General features: G+C 29.3%; 3 protein-coding genes across 3 annotated transcripts in view; all 3 read left to right on the top strand.

The window, feature by feature from the left end:
• The window catches only part of LOC136078372 (bactericidal permeability-increasing protein-like), a 36,502-nt gene extending 36,379 nt beyond the window's left edge, over positions 1–123 (top strand). Inside the window, exon 14 of the mRNA XM_065794105.1 lies at positions 1–123. This exon is cut by the window's left edge and continues 153 nt beyond it. The gene's annotated coding sequence lies outside the window, so the exon portion shown is untranslated.
• A 3,790-nt stretch (positions 124–3,913) lies between these two features.
• On the top strand, positions 3,914–4,489 carry LOC136078876 (zinc finger MYM-type protein 5-like). The gene has a single exon (XM_065794693.1). It carries the CDS (start codon positions 3,914–3,916, stop codon positions 4,487–4,489), a length of 576 nt encoding a protein of 191 aa, XP_065650765.1.
• On the top strand, positions 4,490–6,507 carry LOC136078371 (zinc finger MYM-type protein 1-like). The gene is made up of 2 exons (XM_065794104.1): positions 4,490–6,275; positions 6,346–6,507. The coding sequence occupies exons 1-2, from the start codon at positions 4,792–4,794 to the stop codon at positions 6,479–6,481; spliced, it is 1,620 nt and encodes a 539-aa protein (XP_065650176.1). The 5' UTR covers positions 4,490–4,791; the 3' UTR covers positions 6,482–6,507.
• The last annotated feature ends 13,003 nt before the right edge of the window (positions 6,508–19,510 follow it).

The following is a 19,510-nucleotide window of genomic DNA, read 5'->3' as shown; positions in this document are numbered from 1 at the left end:
GTTTGTTATTATTTTTTTGTTATTATTTTGGTTTGTCATTATTTTTTTGTTATTATTTTTTTGTTATTATTGCATATTTGTTTATGACATGCTTATCAAGTTTATAAGAAGAGTATTACCAAACTTTGTCATTATTTCTTTATTTAAAATCCTGAACCTATAATCATCTTTAAATAACTATATAATACGGTGTCCCAAAATAACATATTTTTAAATTTAAATGTGCACTCAGTTTATTCCAATTCTATTATGTCCCCTGATTATAAATATACATAAAAAAACATTTTTTGACTTTAATTTAAGCATTATGTAAAATTCCGTTTTCTGTTAAAAGCCAAGTTTTGACACATTTCTTTATTATAGGTGCAGGTATTTGTCAAAAAATATATATTTCATGGATGATAAACTTTAAACTTTTTATTTGGTTTATAAAAAGGGCATTATTATTTTCAAGTTTCTCCATGTTGTTCCTGGTCACAAGCATTAAATTTTGTTGCATACTGTCAGACTTGTATTTACTTAAAAGCGCTATATAAGACGTATTTCACTCTGTTCATTCAAGTCACATTTTTACAAAATATTTGAAGAAGGCATTTAACAACTTTGAGACTTTTTCCTTTCTCCACTGCTATAATTCACCGTCAGGGACAGCTGAATTTGTTAACAGGATCCAAATTTTTGGAGCTACTAGGTCCCAGAGCTTAGTGATCAAATATGATCGGTAGCTTAGGTTTTTTAATCCTTGTCCACCTTTTCCTTGAGAAACACCAGGCTTTCGGGAATTTGACATACAGCCCTTTTTTGGCCTCTTTTTCTTCATCTTTATCATTTTGACTTCAACATCGCAAGTTGTTGGACCGCCTTATTTAACATGTAAACCATTAGTTCTCTGCACCTAAGATTTTTGGTGTGTACGTTGCATAAAACTATGTAATTTAAACTTTTCTGATACAGTCATATCATTGGATTTCTTCGCTTCCGTGTCTTTTTTGGCTTGATTGTTTAAATAACCCGGACCATTTGCGTTGTACATAAATATTTCAACAACAAACCTGCCTGTTTCGTTATGAATTCTTTATTAACAGCTCGTCGTTTGGAATACTGTATATTGTTATATATAGTATAGTATAATATACTGTAATATGAGGAATTTCGCGCCGCGGGCCAAAAAAAAGTATTGCGCCCATTTATTCCCGCTAGGGAGTTTAATTTTTACTTTTCTTTTTTTATGCTGCGTGGGAAGTAATATTAGGTAGCAAATCATGATAAGGATATTATTAAGCTTTTGAAATTCTTGTATGTTTTAGATCAGGTGCCAGTGAGTCTATTGTTTTGTAGTAATATATAATATATTTTATATAATATATATCTATCTATATATATTGTCGTTATTAAGGTGCTATATATATATACATATATATATATGTATATATATATATATATATATATATATATATATATATATATATATATATATATATATATATATATAAACTATAAATTATGTTAGTGTATTCTACAAATAGAGTGCTCAATGTTCTAAAAGAACAGAGCAATAATAAATTAGTAAAAACACTTATCTAATTTTTGATTACTTCGACACTGTGTTTCACCATCAGTAGGTTCATCAGGAAGATTCTTCCTGATGAACCTACTGATGGCGAAACACAGTCGTGGCGCAGTGTTTAGAGTTCTGAGTTTTAGAGTTTTTAGATATGAAACTACCAATATTCCTAACATATATGCTTGTCTAAATGCTAGTTAAAGGTTAGAACTGTTGAAAGTGTCTGGCTAATAAGTAAATAACATATAATAGTTAGCCAAGTAACCTAGATTTTTTTCAACCTTTATACTGTAACATAAGTACAGTTTCAACTTTTCGAAGTTTAAGGGTGCCTGACAAGGGGTTTCCACCATGGTAAGTGTCTGGAAAAAGGTAGCATGATTTCTAGTACTACTTGGAAGAAAATTACGCTTTATAATTTGACGTAGTTTAGCCTGTACTTTAAACGTCAATTCGCACTTATGCCAGTTCACATAAGTGCAAATTGGCATACGTGCGAATTGGCATAAGTGCGAATTGGTATAAATGCGAACTGGCATAAGTGCGTCAAAAATTTGTTAACATTGGCATAAGTGAGAACTTGCATATGTGCAAAATGCCAATTTGCACTTATTGTAATACTTGTAATTTTATTCGGCGTACTTATGCCAATTCCCACTTATGCTAGTTGGCACTTACGTCAGTTTTTGTAATTGGTTTGCACTTATGAAACCCGCACTTATTTAGCCTCCCACTTTTTTCAATGTTGTCTTTTGAGTGTACAGCGTGAATACAATACATAATTTCTTTCATTTAAATATTTACGCTTTTACTAGTATAATTGTATATACTTAGTATTTATACTTAAGCATTGAATAAAGGAAAAATACCTTAACTCGAGCTAATATCTCATATAAGCCAAAGTTTGACTTAACGGGAATTTCCATTAGTTGAACATTAGTTGTGAAGTGGAACCATTTTCCTTGGTCCCTTGGAGGTTCGAGTTATCGGGAATTAACTGTATTTGTTTTGGAATGCTATTTTTATGTATATTTAAATTCATTTTTTGTACAATAAATTAATTATGATTATAACTTAGATATAAAAATTTAAATCCCAGATTAAAAAATTTTAAGATACTCATATATAATTGAAAAAGTGAATCTCAAAACAATCTTTTATTTTCGTTTTAAATATTTGTAGACCAAAATTTATCTCAGAAATTTAAATATGTTATCGAATCAAATGCAAATAAAAAATACAAAAATTTGACTGCTGTCATAGGATTTTTGATATATATATAGTCATAGTCAGAGCCGTGGCTAGGCTCCCCCACACACCCCAACTGGGGGGGGGGGGGGCCAGTATTTTTAGGGGCCTTTTTTGTTATTTGAAATGATTTTTTTTTGTATTTTTTATAATAAGAATATTTGAATATAGATATATATATATATATATATATATATATATATATATATATATATATATATATATATATATATATATATATATAGTTACTGTATATATATATATATATATATATATATATATATATATATATATATATATATATATATATATATATATATATATATATATAGTTACTGTTACTATTAATAAAAAAACATGGCCTTTTAAACACGATATTACCAAAATTAAGCAAGCGTGAAAAAAGCAATAATATTTTTCATGTAGAAAAAAAAGAAAAAAAATGCTAAACTCCCGAGGTCCGAATTTTATGAAAAACGCGAGCTTTATAAAAATCTGTCGGACCGTTAAAGAGAAACCATTAAGCAGCAGTCAATCGTGCGAAGAAATATATTTCTCTAATTCGCATATTTTATTAGGTGCGAATATGTTATTATTTGTATTTAGATTACATATTTCAATGTTTATTTATTTATAAATTATAAATCGTTTTTTATTTTTGGCGATTCACAATTTATCTTGGTAATAATTTATTTTATTACTATGCTATATGTTATTACTTTTGCTTTAATACTATGAAATAAAAAGTCTATTATTTGTTTCAATTAAATCATACTCATTGGTTTTAAAGAAACAAATGTATAGCATTGGAAAACTGTTACGCTTTGCATTTGTTTATTTTAAAGTTCAAATGGTTATAAGGCCATTATCATTGAACTGATTTTTTTGTTATTATTATTATTATTACTATTATTATTATTACTATTATTACTATTGTTATTATTGTTATTATTGTTATTATTATTATTATTATTATTATTATTATTATCATTATTATTATTATGCATTGTTAGTTTTTTATATATAAAAAAAATAAAACAATGAAGGTTTCCAAAAATTTATAATTATATTTCGATAGTATATCACGATATAATTATTGGTATGAAAAAAGTGAAAAGTGGTGCCACTAAGAGAAGAGCAAAAGCTGCAGCCAGGGAGGAAATCGCAAATCACCCCAAGCTAACACATTTTTTGAAACCATTAGTTCAGACTAGAAGTGTTTCGATACCAACAGAAACTACAAATAATTCTGATTGTCATTATTTGAATACTAGAGTAGAGTCAAATGCCATAACAATTCCGCCTATTTTTCTCAGTGATGATCCTTCTGAGTGGCCAGATAATGTTTCTGACGCACAGAGGTGTGACATTGTTAAACGTGGTTTCAAAAAGATCGAAATTGATTTTCCATACAATTTAGAAAGAAGACGATTTTCACTGAACTATTATAACCGGAAGATGAAGAATGGAGAAATATTTGAACGCACATGGCTCATATATTCTTTGAACAGCAATAAAGTATTTTGTTTTTGTTGCAAACTTTTTGGGATAACTTCTTCACCATTCCGGCAAGGAATGAACACTTGGGAAGGCTTGTCAAAAAAACTTAAAGAACACGAAACATGCAGTGCACATTTCAAGTGCTTTGAACAATGGATGACTTTACAAAAAGGTTAACTGATATTTTCTTTAATTTATTGCTTTGTTACTTTTTTTTTCTTAATTAATTTCTTTTTCCTCAATTTTGGTAAAGCAGGCATTGCAAATCAAGCTACCATAGACGAGAAACAACAAAAGTTGCTTCATAAAGAGCGGATATTTTGGAGGGCTGTGTTAGGATACAAGACATTACCTTATTTCTTTCTGCAAGAAATCTTGCATTCCGTGGTTCAGACACAGCCATTGGTTCAAAGAGCAATGGAAACTTTCTTGGGGTGTTTGAATTACTGGCTAAGTATGATACCGTTCTCAATGAGCTTATGCAAAGAATTCAGGACAAAGAAACCAAGGAGCACTACTTGAGCAATGACACACAGAACGAGTTGATTATACTTTTAGCCAGGAAGATTGAATCCAAAAACCTTTCTAAGGTAAAAAAGGCAAAATACTATTCTATTATTTTAGATTGTACGCCAGACGTTTCGCACAAAGAACAAATGAGCATTATTCTGCGATCAGTAACATGTACTCCTGGAGTAGGTATCGACATTTCCGAAAATTTCTTTGGATATCTCACAGTAAATGATACTACTGGAAATGGGCTTTTCAATGCATTTTTAAATCAGGCAAAAAATTGGGATCTAAATATTTTAGACTGCCGAGGTCAATCTTACGATAATGGTGCTAATATGAAAGGAAAAGTAAAAGGTGTTCAAGCAAGGTTTCTGGAAATGAATCCTAAGGCCTTATATGTTCCATGTGCTAACCATTCACTCAATCTTGTTATTGTTGATGGTGCACTATCATCCATCAGTGCAATTTCTTTTTTTGGTGTTCTTTCAAGGTTATACACGCTCTTTTCATCGTCTCCTCCTCGATGGGAAATTTTAAAATCATGCGTGGCAATTTCAGTCAAGCCACAATCAGATACCAGATGGGAAAGTAGAATAAACTGTGTTAAACCACTTCGCTTCTATTTAAAAGAAATCTTAGAGGCACTTGAAAAATTGGAAGAACATGCCTTAGAAAAAAGAGATGGGGCAACTTCCACAGAAGTACGATCGCTGACAGAATATATTAGAACATGGCCTTTCTTATTATCAATCATTATTTGGTATGACGTTTTATTTCAAATTAACAAATCAAGTAAGCTGCTTCAGTCTTCTGCAACCTCTCTCGACATATTAGCTAGTGAAATAAATGCAACAAAAGCGTTTCTTTATGAGTATCGCAAAAATGGATTTTCTGACGCACGTGTTAAAGCATCAGAAATCGCAGAAGTATTGGGCATTGAAAAGGTTTTTTCGATGGTGCGTTCACGAAAAAAAAAATCGATTTATTCATACGAGTGTGCTGATCACACTTGGCAACCTGAACATCAGTATAAAGCAGATTTCTTTTTGCCACTAATTGATATGTCAATTGCATCAGTAAAAGAGCGTTTTGAACAGATCAGCATTGTCACAAAGCTTTATGACTTTCTTTACCGATCTGAGAGTCTTATCAAAACTTGTAATGAAAATTCTCTGTCTGCTTATTGCAAAAATTTGCAAATAAAGCTTGCTGATATAGATTCAGAGGATTTAGAATCGGAGTTAAAACGTTTTGTCATAGTTATAAAGGAGGAAAAAAATGCTCTCCTAAAATCTGCATATGACTTCCTAAACTACATCTACAAAGAAGAGCTGCAAGAAACTTATCCCAATCTAGTTATTGCGTTACGAATCATTCTTACTTTACCAGTTACTGTTGCAAGTGCAGAACGTAGCTTCAGCAAGTTAAAACTAATTAAAACATTTCATAGGTTAGTATAAATAATCTTGCTTCATTATACATAAATACGTGTAGCTTTATTTCTTTGTATTTTGCAATAGGTCAACAATGGTTGATGAACGTTTGTCTTCCTTAGCAATGCTGTCTATTGAGAACGAGGTTGCAAGAACATTAAGTTATGAAGGCATAATAAATGAGTTTGCAAGCATGAAAACGCGTCGCAAACCCTTTTTTTGATGGTTTGCGACATTCTTCTATTATCTGCGTAATGCATTTACTGTATTTACACTAGTAACTCTATATCAATTTAACAATTATAAAATATATCTAATTGAATTTAAGCGTTAATTTGATTGCATTTAGTCTTATGAACGGCGACGTTAAAATATGTGAGGTACCCAGCTGTTTTGAAGTAATCTGTAAAGTTTATCCACTTTTTTAGAAAAAAAAAATTGGGGCCGTAATGGTTAGTTTTTGGGGGGGGGCCAAATCCACAAGCCACGGCACTGGTCATAGTATTTAATTAGACTGGAAACGCGGGCCGTTTTCTTATAACACTTAGGTTCCTCTCTATACTAATCCTCAGCCTACTTTAGAGTGCATCAAATTGTAAACATTATACTTTGCTATAGTTAAATTTTGAAATGGCAGGAGCAAGTTGTGCTTGTTTTGATTATTTTGTTTCAAGAAATTATTTTGGATTGCATATATATTTCGTATTCCGAATGAAAATGATAAATATATATATATATATATATATATATATATATATATATATATATATATATATATATATATATATATATATATATATATATATATATATACGTATAATAATGACATTAAAAGTTAATAATAAGTTACGTGACAGAGTTTTTAGTGGTTTGAATATGCTACATGAAATTATAGATGCAAACATTTGATCGACTGTATAACTAGACGTTGTTTATGGGTATAATTGGTTAGTATCATATATATTCAGAGTATATGCCCAGGAAAAAAAGTTTTATTGAATTTCTATAAACTTTTGAAACATATGGTTTATAGAAATTCTATAAAATTCTATATAATTTCTTTTGAAATTCCAATAGAACTTTTTTTCTACTTTTTTTTCTATAGAAAAAAAGCTTATAGCAATTTCTATAGAAATTAATAGACATTCTATAGAAATTCTATAGAAATTCTATAGAATTTCTATAGACCATATGTTCCAAAAGTTTATAGAAATTCTATAAAACTGGTGTATTTAAAAAATTAGCAAATAGGGCTTAATAAAAGTTTATAGAAATTCTATATTCCTGGGTGTATTTGAAAAATTAGCAAATAGGGCTTAATAAACTCCATATTTTATGTAAAGTTTACTAAGCTTGATTATTTGATAATTTATATATCACTCTTTACATTATGTTGGTATCTAGAAAAGGAGAAAGTGTCAGAAACAATTTTATCATTTTAGATGGTTTAAAAGCACTGATTCCTAGATCACACTCTAAAAAAGCTAGAAATTTCTACCTTAGAGTAGGATATATGGTATAAAATATTATTACTATGATAAAAGCAACCTTAGTGTTAGTGTTCTGGTCTAAAAGGAGGCGGGATCTTTCAGGTTAAATACTATTCCGCAGTGCTCTGTGGTAACACCATTTGGACTTTAAAACTCTTTGAAGCACCTGAATTTAGGTGCTCCAAGAGTTTTAAGGGTTATAGTTAGGGTCAGGATTAGTGGTTAGGGCTAGGGTAGGGTTAGTTGTTAATTATTTATTTAAGCTAAATAAATAATAATAACCTACTGAAATTTTTGTAAATCATCAACGAAAACTTTGCATCGTATCATGCATTATCGTATTATACACATTAAACTTTAATTCATACAATTTGTACGAATCACTAAAAAAAATGTTTTGCTTTTCTAGTTTGATGTTTATTTAACGCTAAGAGTTTTTTGAATTATTTTCAAATCACTAAATATTGTCTTCTGTTTGGCTGCCATATGTTCCGGTACACCGGGGCATAATCCGATTTTAGGCTCTGTGTCCCAGTGTCCCTGTCAAAGAATCATTTTTCCCGGTCAGTTTAAAATGAACAGGCATACTTAAAAAATCTCCTGCAATATCGAACATACGTAAAAATATTGAGATGCGCACGCTGGTTGCACCACCTTCTACAATAGATGATTTCGGAATTGAGCGGCTATTATGAACCACGTGATGCAATATTTTTCTCGGGTGGGCAAAAATGTAAACAAATCTTTTTACAAACATAAAAACAAACAAGTAAATGATAAAACGAATTAGGTATAATTCGTTTTATCATTTACTTGTTTGTTTAGAAATTTTGATTTATTATTCAAATAAAATCTTCTCTGTAAATCTATACGTAAGTAAAATAGAAGAGATGAGAGCATATAGTTAAATTGTATTATTGATTAAGCGGGTGTTTTTGCAATAAGTTTATTTGATTGTTTATTTATTTTCTTGTTGTTTAAAAAACTATTTTGTATAATTTAACTTTGGTTATTCTTATGTAACTCTTAAGTAGGCTTTAATTTTTTTAAATTAATATAAATAAATAACTTTTTGTTATTATATTGAGTTTTTTATTAAGATTGTTAATAACTGTTTGATTTATAAGTTCAAAAACAGTACGGTTAATGATCGCTGTATTGTAGGTATTTGTAATAAAGATAAACGTTATCCAGAGCGTTATAAAATATATAGTAACGTTGCATCTGGAAAATTATGTTTCCACAAATTACCTGTTAATGAAACCGCAAAGAGATCATGGATTCATGCTGTTTCTAAAGGACTAAAATACTTTAATGTACCAAAACATAATTAAGTTTGCTCCTATCATTTTGTCGATGGTCTTCCGACTTGAAAATCCTAATCCGACACTTTTTTTGACATACAGCATGAATGTTCAATCTACTCCTGAGAAAAAAAATTAAGGCCTCCTCCAAAAATCAGAACAAGATCTTTTGTAAAACCAATTTCTAAAAAAGTTTTCAAATCCTCGGATACACTAACAGCTGAAGAAATATCTTTCAATTATTTCTTCTGGTGAAGAAAGTGGTAAAAATCTTAAATAAAATCTTAAATGAAAATTTTATTCCAATAAAGATATCAATATATTATTCCAAACATTAAACAAAGAACTAGGCAAACTAGCCAATGGTTTAAATCAAACAAGTTATCTTTAAATATTACTAAAACAAAATACACTTTATTCCATCGCCTACATAAAAAATCAGATATTCCCTTAGAACTTCCGGACCTTTTTATTGACAATCAATTAATAAAGAGAGAGCAATCAATAAAGTTTTTAGGCGTGTTTCTAGACGAAAATGTAACCTGGAGGGAACATATAGGTGTAGTTGAAGATAAAATATCAAAAAATTTAGGTATAATGTACAAAGCAAAGCAGTTATTACATCGATCTTGTTTAAAAAACATTTACTTTTCTTTTATTCATTGCTACTTAAGATATGCGAACATTGCTTGGTGTAGCACTAACGCGACGAAAATAAAAAAATTGCTTAGCAAACAAAAACAGGCTATAAGGATAATTTCAAACGTAGATCGCTTCTCACACACACAAACACTATTTAATGAACTCATTATCCTAAATGTATATAAACTAAACCTCTATCAAGTTCTTATTTTCATATTCAAACTTGATAAAAATATATTACCAATCTTATTTTATTCAAATTTTGAAAAAATAAATCACATATACCCTACTAGATTTTCAAAATACAACTACATTCAATCCAAAACTTATTATTCCGCTACTAAATTCTCTATTGTAAACCGAGGACCAAAGTTGTGGAACATAATATTAAATAATGAGATGAAAACTAATTATTCTCTAAACCAATTCAAAACAAAACTGAAGCAATTACTTTTGTTAACTGAAAATGAATTAAATTTTTTCAAATAAAACTTCTTTATAATAGAAATCAATAATTAATAGTTAATTAATTAATTACTTTAGAATATTAATACATAATTAATCAATAATTGTACATATATTTTTATCATTTTAAATGATAATCTTCTTTTTGAGAAATTTATTTTTTATTTTTGCGTTATTTATTAATCTTTTACTTTTATTTTATACTGTTTATTTGCTTTTACTTAATTGGCAATCAAAAGTATTATAAATATAATTAAATAAGTTAAACTATAAAATGCTCTACCAATAAAATGTTTTTATATAAAATCATATCTTCTTATTTTTCAAACCAATTCTTAAATGTTATTTTTGTCATTTAATATTTTAATAAATTTTGTTTCTTTTATTTTACAAAGAAATTGTTATATCTTATTTTTTGAAAAACTATAAATTTTAAACGATATGCAATATATTTAAATTTTCTTTTATAATATATATCAGAGATATATACATTGAAACTATATTTTATTGTCAAACTATATTTTGTCTAGTAATGACGCATTTTTTGGGGCTTAATGATAAGACTAAATTTGTCTTCTTCTAGCCCCGGTCATGTAATTATTTTTTTATAAGTTACGACTGTAAATTTTTTTTTATCGGCCAAAGTGTAAAAAAAATAAATAAAATCAGTCGACAAGATAATGGTGATACAGTTACAGCAGAATTGTTAAACTAAACATTTTTTGAAAAAAACGATTTTTTGAAAGAAACATTTTTTGTTACGTAAGTGTTTGGTTGATAAAATTTTTCTAAAGAAAAAGAAATTTGTTTCGCAATACAATGACTTCCTTATTTAGTATGTTTTATATAAAAAAACACGCCTAAAGTTCTGAGTAAAACTCATTAATATGCTTATTATCAGCAGCACAATGACGTTGATTTCTTTTTATTATTAGCGCCAGATTTATTTTGTGTTTTAATAATTTTTTTTATTTTAGTACTTCAACAAACCTTTCCAACGGCTTTACAAAAAAGTGGCTTTGTTTAAGAAAAGAAAAAATGAAAAAATTGTTCCATCAGTTGTATGGTGGTCAATATGTTCCATCTGGTGAGTCATAGTAGAAAATAAAGCATAAGAGATCACTTTTAATCAGGCCACAGTTCCAGATTATTGTCTGCATCTTCATCATGGGATATATCAGTCTTTCTGATAATACAAAATTCTCCTGAAGATATTATATTATGTGCTGTGTAATTAACAGCTGCATATAAAACTGTTAAACACTATCAGACATCTAATTCATTAGACTGCACAACTCAATTCTATCAAATTTTCTGAATCCAAAATTGCAAGCAAATAATCTCCTGCAAGATAAGAAACTGCTGTAATTAAAAATCTATTAGCACTTCATTCCGTAGAGATAATTAAACAGGAATTACAAAAGAACTCCTACAGATACAAGTAATCACTAATACATGAAGATGTTTTCAATACTTATCCATTATTTCATGAAATGTGATGGCCTAAAATTGAAACTTCTTGAGTTACAAACCTTGTATAATGAAACCTCTGATTTAATAACAGCGTTTTGTATAGTTACATTGAACAATTATAATGTTCTCGCAAAAGGCTTTGCGGTATTACGGGTTGATAATACTAATACTAATTTTGGCGGGAGAGAAAGGCACGGAATAACAGCAGCTGATTCAGCATTTTTCGATCTTTGAAATAGCTATCTTAAATAGATGGATTAAACTTTAAACATTTATGTGTTTATACTTATGTCAAATAAGTATGCTTTGCAAAATATTGGGCTTTTGAAAATTTTAGGGTTTTTCTGTTCATCGCAAAATTTGCGATGGAGAATCATCGCAATGCTATGCAAAGCATCCTTATTTGACATAAGTATAAACATATAAACGGTTGGAGTTTGCTACATGTCTAGAAGTTAGCTATCTCAAAGACCAAAAAATGCTTTATCCATCCCTGCGGAATAAATAATGTATGTTACAAATTAAAAGAAACTTCGTCTGCAAGTTTAAAAGGAGTTGGCTGTCATGCACACATTAATCATAATACAGCTTCTACTTCCACCAATGGTTTCTACTGCCACCGATTTCTTGGTTATTGATGTAGTTTTAAAATTTTATAATTCTTTTTTAATATACACAGTAAGGAATAAAAAAAAAAAATATTTCTGCGATTCCTCTGAGTTGTCCTATAACAACCTATTATCGCATTTAAGAAGTAGGCGGTAATCACTCTTTTCAGCAACTGAGAGAATGCTAAAATTGTTTAAACTATTGAAGAGTTTTTTCTTGGAGGAAGAAAATCTCCCAAAAGCTCTTAATAATAGATTTTTTTAAAAATCCATTATCAGAAGTATACACTTTATTTGTACCCAGTCAAATATTTTTATTTAAAAAAACAAATTAGGAAGTTCAAAAAATTGATTACAACTATTATTGAAGTAAAGTTTTGGAGGACCTAAAAAAACAATTAACTGAAAGATTTAGTAGTAAATTTTTAGGTGTTAAAACAAGCTAGGTGTATAAAAAATAAAAAAAAATATATATAAAAATTACTATGACACAAGAAAAAGAGTTTGAAAGTGGTATAGATAATATTTTCAATGTTGGAATTAATTATTTTGCCAAGTGGTCAGTTCCAATGGCCTAATATGATGTTTTTTTATGGATGCAACAAAGTACTCGAAAGGGAACCCGTTGAAAATACCAATACGTATTTAAGTGAAAAGGGTATATTGTTTACGGGTTCAATTTATGAGGAAGTTATGTTTATGAAATCTTTTATTGAAAAGAAACTGCGTAAAAAATAGAAAAGTAAAAAATGCGCAGAAGAGACAAAAAGAAAAAATAATCTGTTGAAAATGTACCTATACTTGTTCGCCATTTCACTACATAAGAGGTTGTCCATAAATTACATCACGCAATTTTCGACCGTTTTTGACCTCCCCCAACCCATCCTCCCTCGTCACAAAATCTACAAATCGTTACACTTAATCGTAACACTTAAGTTGCAAGTTTTGTATGAGTCGTCACAAAACTACAAACCCCTCCCCCCTTTTAGCGTGACGTAATTTATGGACAACCCCTAATGCGCATGATGAACATGTGTTTTCATTAACTCAGCAGATCGCAAATTGCTTTCTATCGACACAGTCAAATGTATAAAAGGGTGGGTCGAAAACTTTTTTTTCTCAAATCCAGTTGTAATAGTGAAAGTGTGCTGTCTTATTGGTTCAGTTACAAATCCGTTAAATACTTTTCATTTTTTTTAATGTAACAGCGCGGGCTGTTACACTAAAAAAGTAGTTTGAAGCCTCTACAGCGTAAAAAAATTAACTTTTTGAACTAAGCGCATATTATTATTTCACTGTTAAGTGATATAGAGTTATTGAGCCCACCTTGTTTACAAATAGTTTTGTTTTTATTACTTCAAGAGGGTACTTAAAAGTGGTTGCGTGCGTCTGCGTCAATTTATAGTGTAATTGTTTAGTTTGGTTTTAGTGCGTCAAAATATTATAAGAATACAGTTGCGTGTGCGTTTACATTCGTTACGTAATTTTCTCTACACTAACTAACAAACCATTATGGAAACTAGAAGACAAAGTATACCAATATAGCATGGGGTAGTACCCACAAATCTAAATTAGAGCCACTATACTTACGTCAAAAACACGCTTCAACAAAATAGTTTTCAGAAACGAATCACTATTAAACTTAAACAACGAACACTCTCTAAAAATAAAGCTAAAAACTACAATAATCAAATTAAACAACTATTAGAAATTTTGTTAAATTTGAATAAATAAATAAATAAATGTAACTTAACTTTTAATAGAAATCGTTAAAAAAAAAAAAAATTGACAACAAGGTATATATATAACACATACATATATACTACGTATGCAACTGATTTTTTATGTGTATTACACGTCTCTGAAAAAGGTACTCGATGGCAAGACTGACTTAGGTCTTCTACAAGCTTCCTATGACTACAAATAAGTAATTTTTTTTATCAATCTTACACAAATTTCGTTTTTATCATATTTATACACTAACATTATTTTGAAATGTAATTGTTTTGAAATGTAATTATTTTGAAATGTAATGTTTTTTATTTTAAGTATTTTGTATTAATTTATATTAATCACTGATACAATTAAATCTATTTTTTATATGATTGTTTTTAGTTTAAAATAAACATTTAAAGTTGGATATATCCATGAATAATAATATTCGTTTTAATTCGTCCTTAAATTGCTCTAATGTAGTCTGTTTATTGTTAACAATATCTGGAGACTTTTTCCACAGATTAGGTCCGCGGTATTTAATTAAATAAGAAGTTAATTTTAATTTATATTTTGGAGCAATGAAATTGTTATCTGAAAACTTTGTTGAGTATTTATGGTTAATTTTATTAAAATAAGATTGAAATATTTTTTTGCAGATAATCCATTTTTGTGTTTTAAACATAAATAATAAAACTTGGTGTAAATTAAGTTTATACACATTTAAAACACCGAGCACACGTAGAAGTAGTTCGCAAGGAACACTTTTGTCGGCTCCAAATACTATTCTACACGCGTGTTTTTGTTTGTTGTAGAGTTTCTTTAGCTTTGTATGGTTAGTACTACCCCACACAATATTACAATAAGACAAATAACTATGGATAAAGGCAAAATACAATTTTTTCAGGGATGATATATTTAGAAAAGGTTTAGCCCTAAACATCAATGCAATATTTTCTGAGATTTTTTTTTCAATACTATTTATATGTGAATACCGCTGTAAATTTTCATCCAATTTTACTCCTAAAAAATTTATGAATGATTCTCTTTTAATAAAAGTGTTATTAATTTTAAGATCTGGTAATTTAAGAGGAATATTTTCAGATTTACTTACTTTATGAAAAAGTATATATTTTGTTTTATCCGCATTTAATAAAAGTTTATTACATTCAAACCACTCACTAACTTTACATAGCTGTTCGTTAACTATTTTAAAAAGTGATTTAACACCTCTGTGAAAAAAAAAAAAGATTAGAATCATCAGCAAACAAAATTAGGTCTAAAAGATTTGTTGATAAGTATAAGTTGTTTATGTGCAACAGGAATAAAATGGGTCCTAAGATAGATCCAGATCCTAAGATAAGACAGATCCTAAGACAGATCCCTGAGGAACCCCGCAAGTTATGGAGTATGGAATTGTATTTGTTTGATCATAGTATAAGAATTGCTTTCTGTTTGTCAGATAATCTTTGAACCAAAGTAAGTTTTTATTTTTCACTCCGTAGTTTTCGAGTTTTGTTATTAGAATATAGTGATTTACGGTATCAAAAGTTTTGGACAGATCAATGAAAACTCCTAATGTAAAACAGTCATTATCTACGGCGTTAGATATTTAATTGGAAATTTCAACTACTGCGTGTTCAGTAGAATGTTTATTTTTAAAGCCAAATTGTTTGCAATACAACATATCATTCTCAGTTAGATGATTATAAATTCTGTGATACATTATTCTCTCTTGCAATTTTGAGAAACATGGTAATATTGATATGGGCCTGTAATTTAAAATATTTGACTTATCTCCAGATTTAAAAATTGGTGTAATACGGGCAATTTTTAACTTATCAGGAACAATACCTGACTTTAATTAGAGATTGAAAATGTGAAATAAAGAAGGTTTAATGACGTCAAATACTGATTTTACAATATCGACAGTAATTTTATCAAAACCTTCACTTTTTTTACTTTTGAGACTGCTAAAAGCAGTTTTCAACTCACTCAGTTTTAAATCAGTTTGTTATTTTTATCAATTGTTATATTATCAGTTTGTTGTTAATACTTTGTAGTTGTAAAATAAACATATATATAAAAAAAAGATATATATATCAGTGCCCTATATTCTGGACTGTACAAGATATTAATGTATTGCCTACCTACGAAGATGTCATGAAATGTTACAAATGGAATAGATTACAACTTAAAATTAGCAGAAATACTATAAAAGAACCATTTTTAGATATTGCCGAGCTTGTGTCTTAAGAAGTAGAAGATGTTTGGAGAATATCGTCCCTTCCTTCTGTTTCGCACACAAGAGTTACTCAGCTATTAAAGGCTTATCATTTAAAGTGCAAAAACCTCATCAAATCTTTAAAAAGGTTATCTGCTGATCAAATTCTATTCGACATTTGTTAATATAAATGTAAACAAATCTAACTTTGTTGTTGTCCAAGAGATAAAAAAGGTACCAAAGAAGAGCAGAAGTTTTTGCTTGACCAAAGACAAGAAAGGAACGAATTTGTGGTATAGATTGTATTCTTTCAACAAAATTATGAAAAAGGTAACAAGAGCCTTTAAGACAAACAAATCTAGTTTACACATTCACAAAATTCAAGAGAAGTGTAATATTGAACAGCAGGAGTTGATATCGTCTTCAATTGAGTCTGAAGAGTATATTTCTTCGCCTGATAGGCTAAACTTACCTTCCACATCACAAATTAAAAAAATAACAAAAAATGCAGTTAAAAGTTTGCCAATGTTATCAAAAAACTGCGACCGCTACGGTATTTCCGACGGAGCAGCTGCTGCGATTGTTTCTTCAGTATTGCACAATGTAGCTTCAGATAATGAAGTGGTCGATAAATTAAAAATACGGCGGGAAAAAAGAACGTAATGATAATTAATATGATAATAACAACAAACTTCATTTACATGCTTTTTACTTTGATAGACAAAAAGACAAGACGCTAAATATTGTAAAGAAAGAAGCAAAAAGTAACAGACAAACAGTGATTGAGGAACATATATCTGTTGTTAAAGAAGCAGATTCAGTTTATATTGGTTACGCAACGCCAGCTCGAGGCACTGCCAAAAGTATTGAAACATCGATTAATGGTCTTCTTTTGTTACAAAAACATTAATCAAGATAATTTGATGGCTATTGATGGCGATGGTACGGTCACTAACACAGGAAAATTCAACGGCGTAATTAATACCCTCAAGAAAGGGGTTCAACGTCCCTTACAATTTGCATGCTTTATTTAATTGAGTTGCTTTTGAAACAAAAAGCGAACTTTCAAAAGTCAAAATTGAAGATCTGAGTATGAAATAATAATGGCAGTTATAAGTGGCAAATGCTCTGATGATTTGAGTAACAGATCCCCGGGTAAGATGTCCCATGCCCGATGGTTAACAAAAGCAAAAAGAATATTAAGATTATATATTTCTACATCAAATTCATCAAATGAATTAAACCTAGGCATCTATGTACTTATGCAATAAAAAAATCAAGAGAAGATTCAATACAAGCGAAACTTACATCCATGAAACTTATACCCCGATTTGGCAGTAAACAAAGTTTTGTCAAAGCATAATCAGTTATATTTTTTATTTTACAGTATATTAATGTATAATTTTAGTACTATGTTTATTGTTTATGCATTCTATATTTTAATTCTTCATATTCTATTATTATATAATTGTTTCTTAATGAAATATATACATTTAACCAAGCGTTGTTTTTTCGAAAATTTCAACGTGTTATGAATTTTATAATGCCATGTAGTTGAGTTCTACAATTTACAATTATGTTAAAGAGGAAAAAGAGCTTCTACGAAAAACCAAAACATCTGAAAAATATGATTATATATTTTTAATATCTAATTTTTTTTTTTAAATTTACTTTATATGTTGTTGTTGTTGTTTATTTATTTTTTTTAGAAGGAAGGGGGTAGGGGAAAGGGTGTTGGTGGGGGGTGGAGATGAGGTGGGTGGTCCCGGTCGGTTCAACATTTATGGTGAACCTAGTCAAACATGACATATAAGAAAAGAGAAAATCCAGAAGTTAACAGCAAATTTGAAAAAACAGCAGCAAACGTTTTTTAAACAAAGAACACAACTAAAAATTGTTGTGAAAACTAATTTTATAGTTAGTTTAAAATCGGCTAAGTCATTAAAACCATTTGTCGAAGGAGAAATTATCAAAGAGTGTATGCTAGAATTTTGTGGTGTTTTGTGCCCTGAAAGAAAATTGAATTTGAAAAAAATAGTTTCTCAAAACGAACTGTTGCCCGGATTATAGAAATTATGGCTAATAATGTTAAAAAAAGAATTTAATGACCAGATTTAATGTCCGACACAGCTCAACTGGTTATATTTATTCGAGGTGTTGATAAAGATTTCACTGTTACTAAGGAATTGCTTGCTTTACATCCGCTAAAAGGATCCTAGAGGAAAAAACATTTTTAATAAAGCTTAAGTTTTGGCTTTCCATGGTCAAAATTAGTTGAAGTATGCCCAGGCGGTGTATCTTCTATGGTCGGTTTACGCTAAAGTTTCTACAAATTTTGAATAAAAAAGCAACTGAATTAAATGCGCAAAAACATGATTCGATAGTCCTTCATTGCATTATCCACCAACAGAACTTGTGTTTTAAGTCCATTCGACTCAAGAATGTTATAAATATGGTAGTAAAAACCATCAATTTTTTTCAATTCCGAGGGCTAAACCATTGTCAGCTTGAGGTAGTTTAGAATGAAATATCAACCGAATATGACGTAACATATTATTCTGAAGTCAGATGGCTAAGCAAAGGGAAAATGGTGAAACGGTCTGACAAGGTAAGAAATGAGATTACAGATTTTATGTAAATAAAAGATTAACCACTATCTGAATTGAGTGACCAAAAATGGATATGTAACTTAGCATTTCTGGTCAACTTTACAGGCTATTTGAATGATTTAAATTTTAAACTTCAATCCTAAAGGCTAAGTTTGATAACATTAAACGAGTTGTACAATTTTTTGTAGAAAATTTGCAAGAAGATTTATTTGTGGCCTTTGCAGTACTTATAAATGCGAACAGTTTTATTTAATGATGAAAGGTTAATAAAGCAAAATATCGTACAAGGCTAACTTTCCCAGGCTCAAGTGTCTCATTGGTTTCAGTGTCATTATTTAATTTTCTTAGCTTGTAATATTTCCGAATTTCGCGATTTAAATATGTTGTACTTATTTTTTCATTTAAATTTGCTATTTTAATAAATTGTAGCGTAGAGCGAGGCATATAAGGACACTTAAGAAACTAGTTTCAGATAAACTAATCATGATAAACACTATTTTTATAAATTTCCCAAAGTTCATTGATATAGGAAAACAAAAAAATAAAAAACAATTTCTAAAAGCAAGCGACGGCAACCTAAGAAATAAAACTCTAAACTAGCAGGTTTTTCATATTTTGCAAGTAGGTGAGGCATAACGGGACAGTTAAAGAGCAGGAGGTATTCGTTGATTGTAAAGCTTTAAAAATGATACATTTGCCGGCTGTTTATTATTTAAACATGTTC

This window comes from Hydra vulgaris, chromosome 03 (genome assembly GCF_038396675.1).
Source record: "Hydra vulgaris chromosome 03, alternate assembly HydraT2T_AEP".
Taxonomy (NCBI): domain Eukaryota; kingdom Metazoa; phylum Cnidaria; class Hydrozoa; order Anthoathecata; family Hydridae; genus Hydra; species Hydra vulgaris.
Note: the sequence above shows the minus strand (reverse complement) of the source record. Positions and strands in the feature narration are given on the sequence as shown.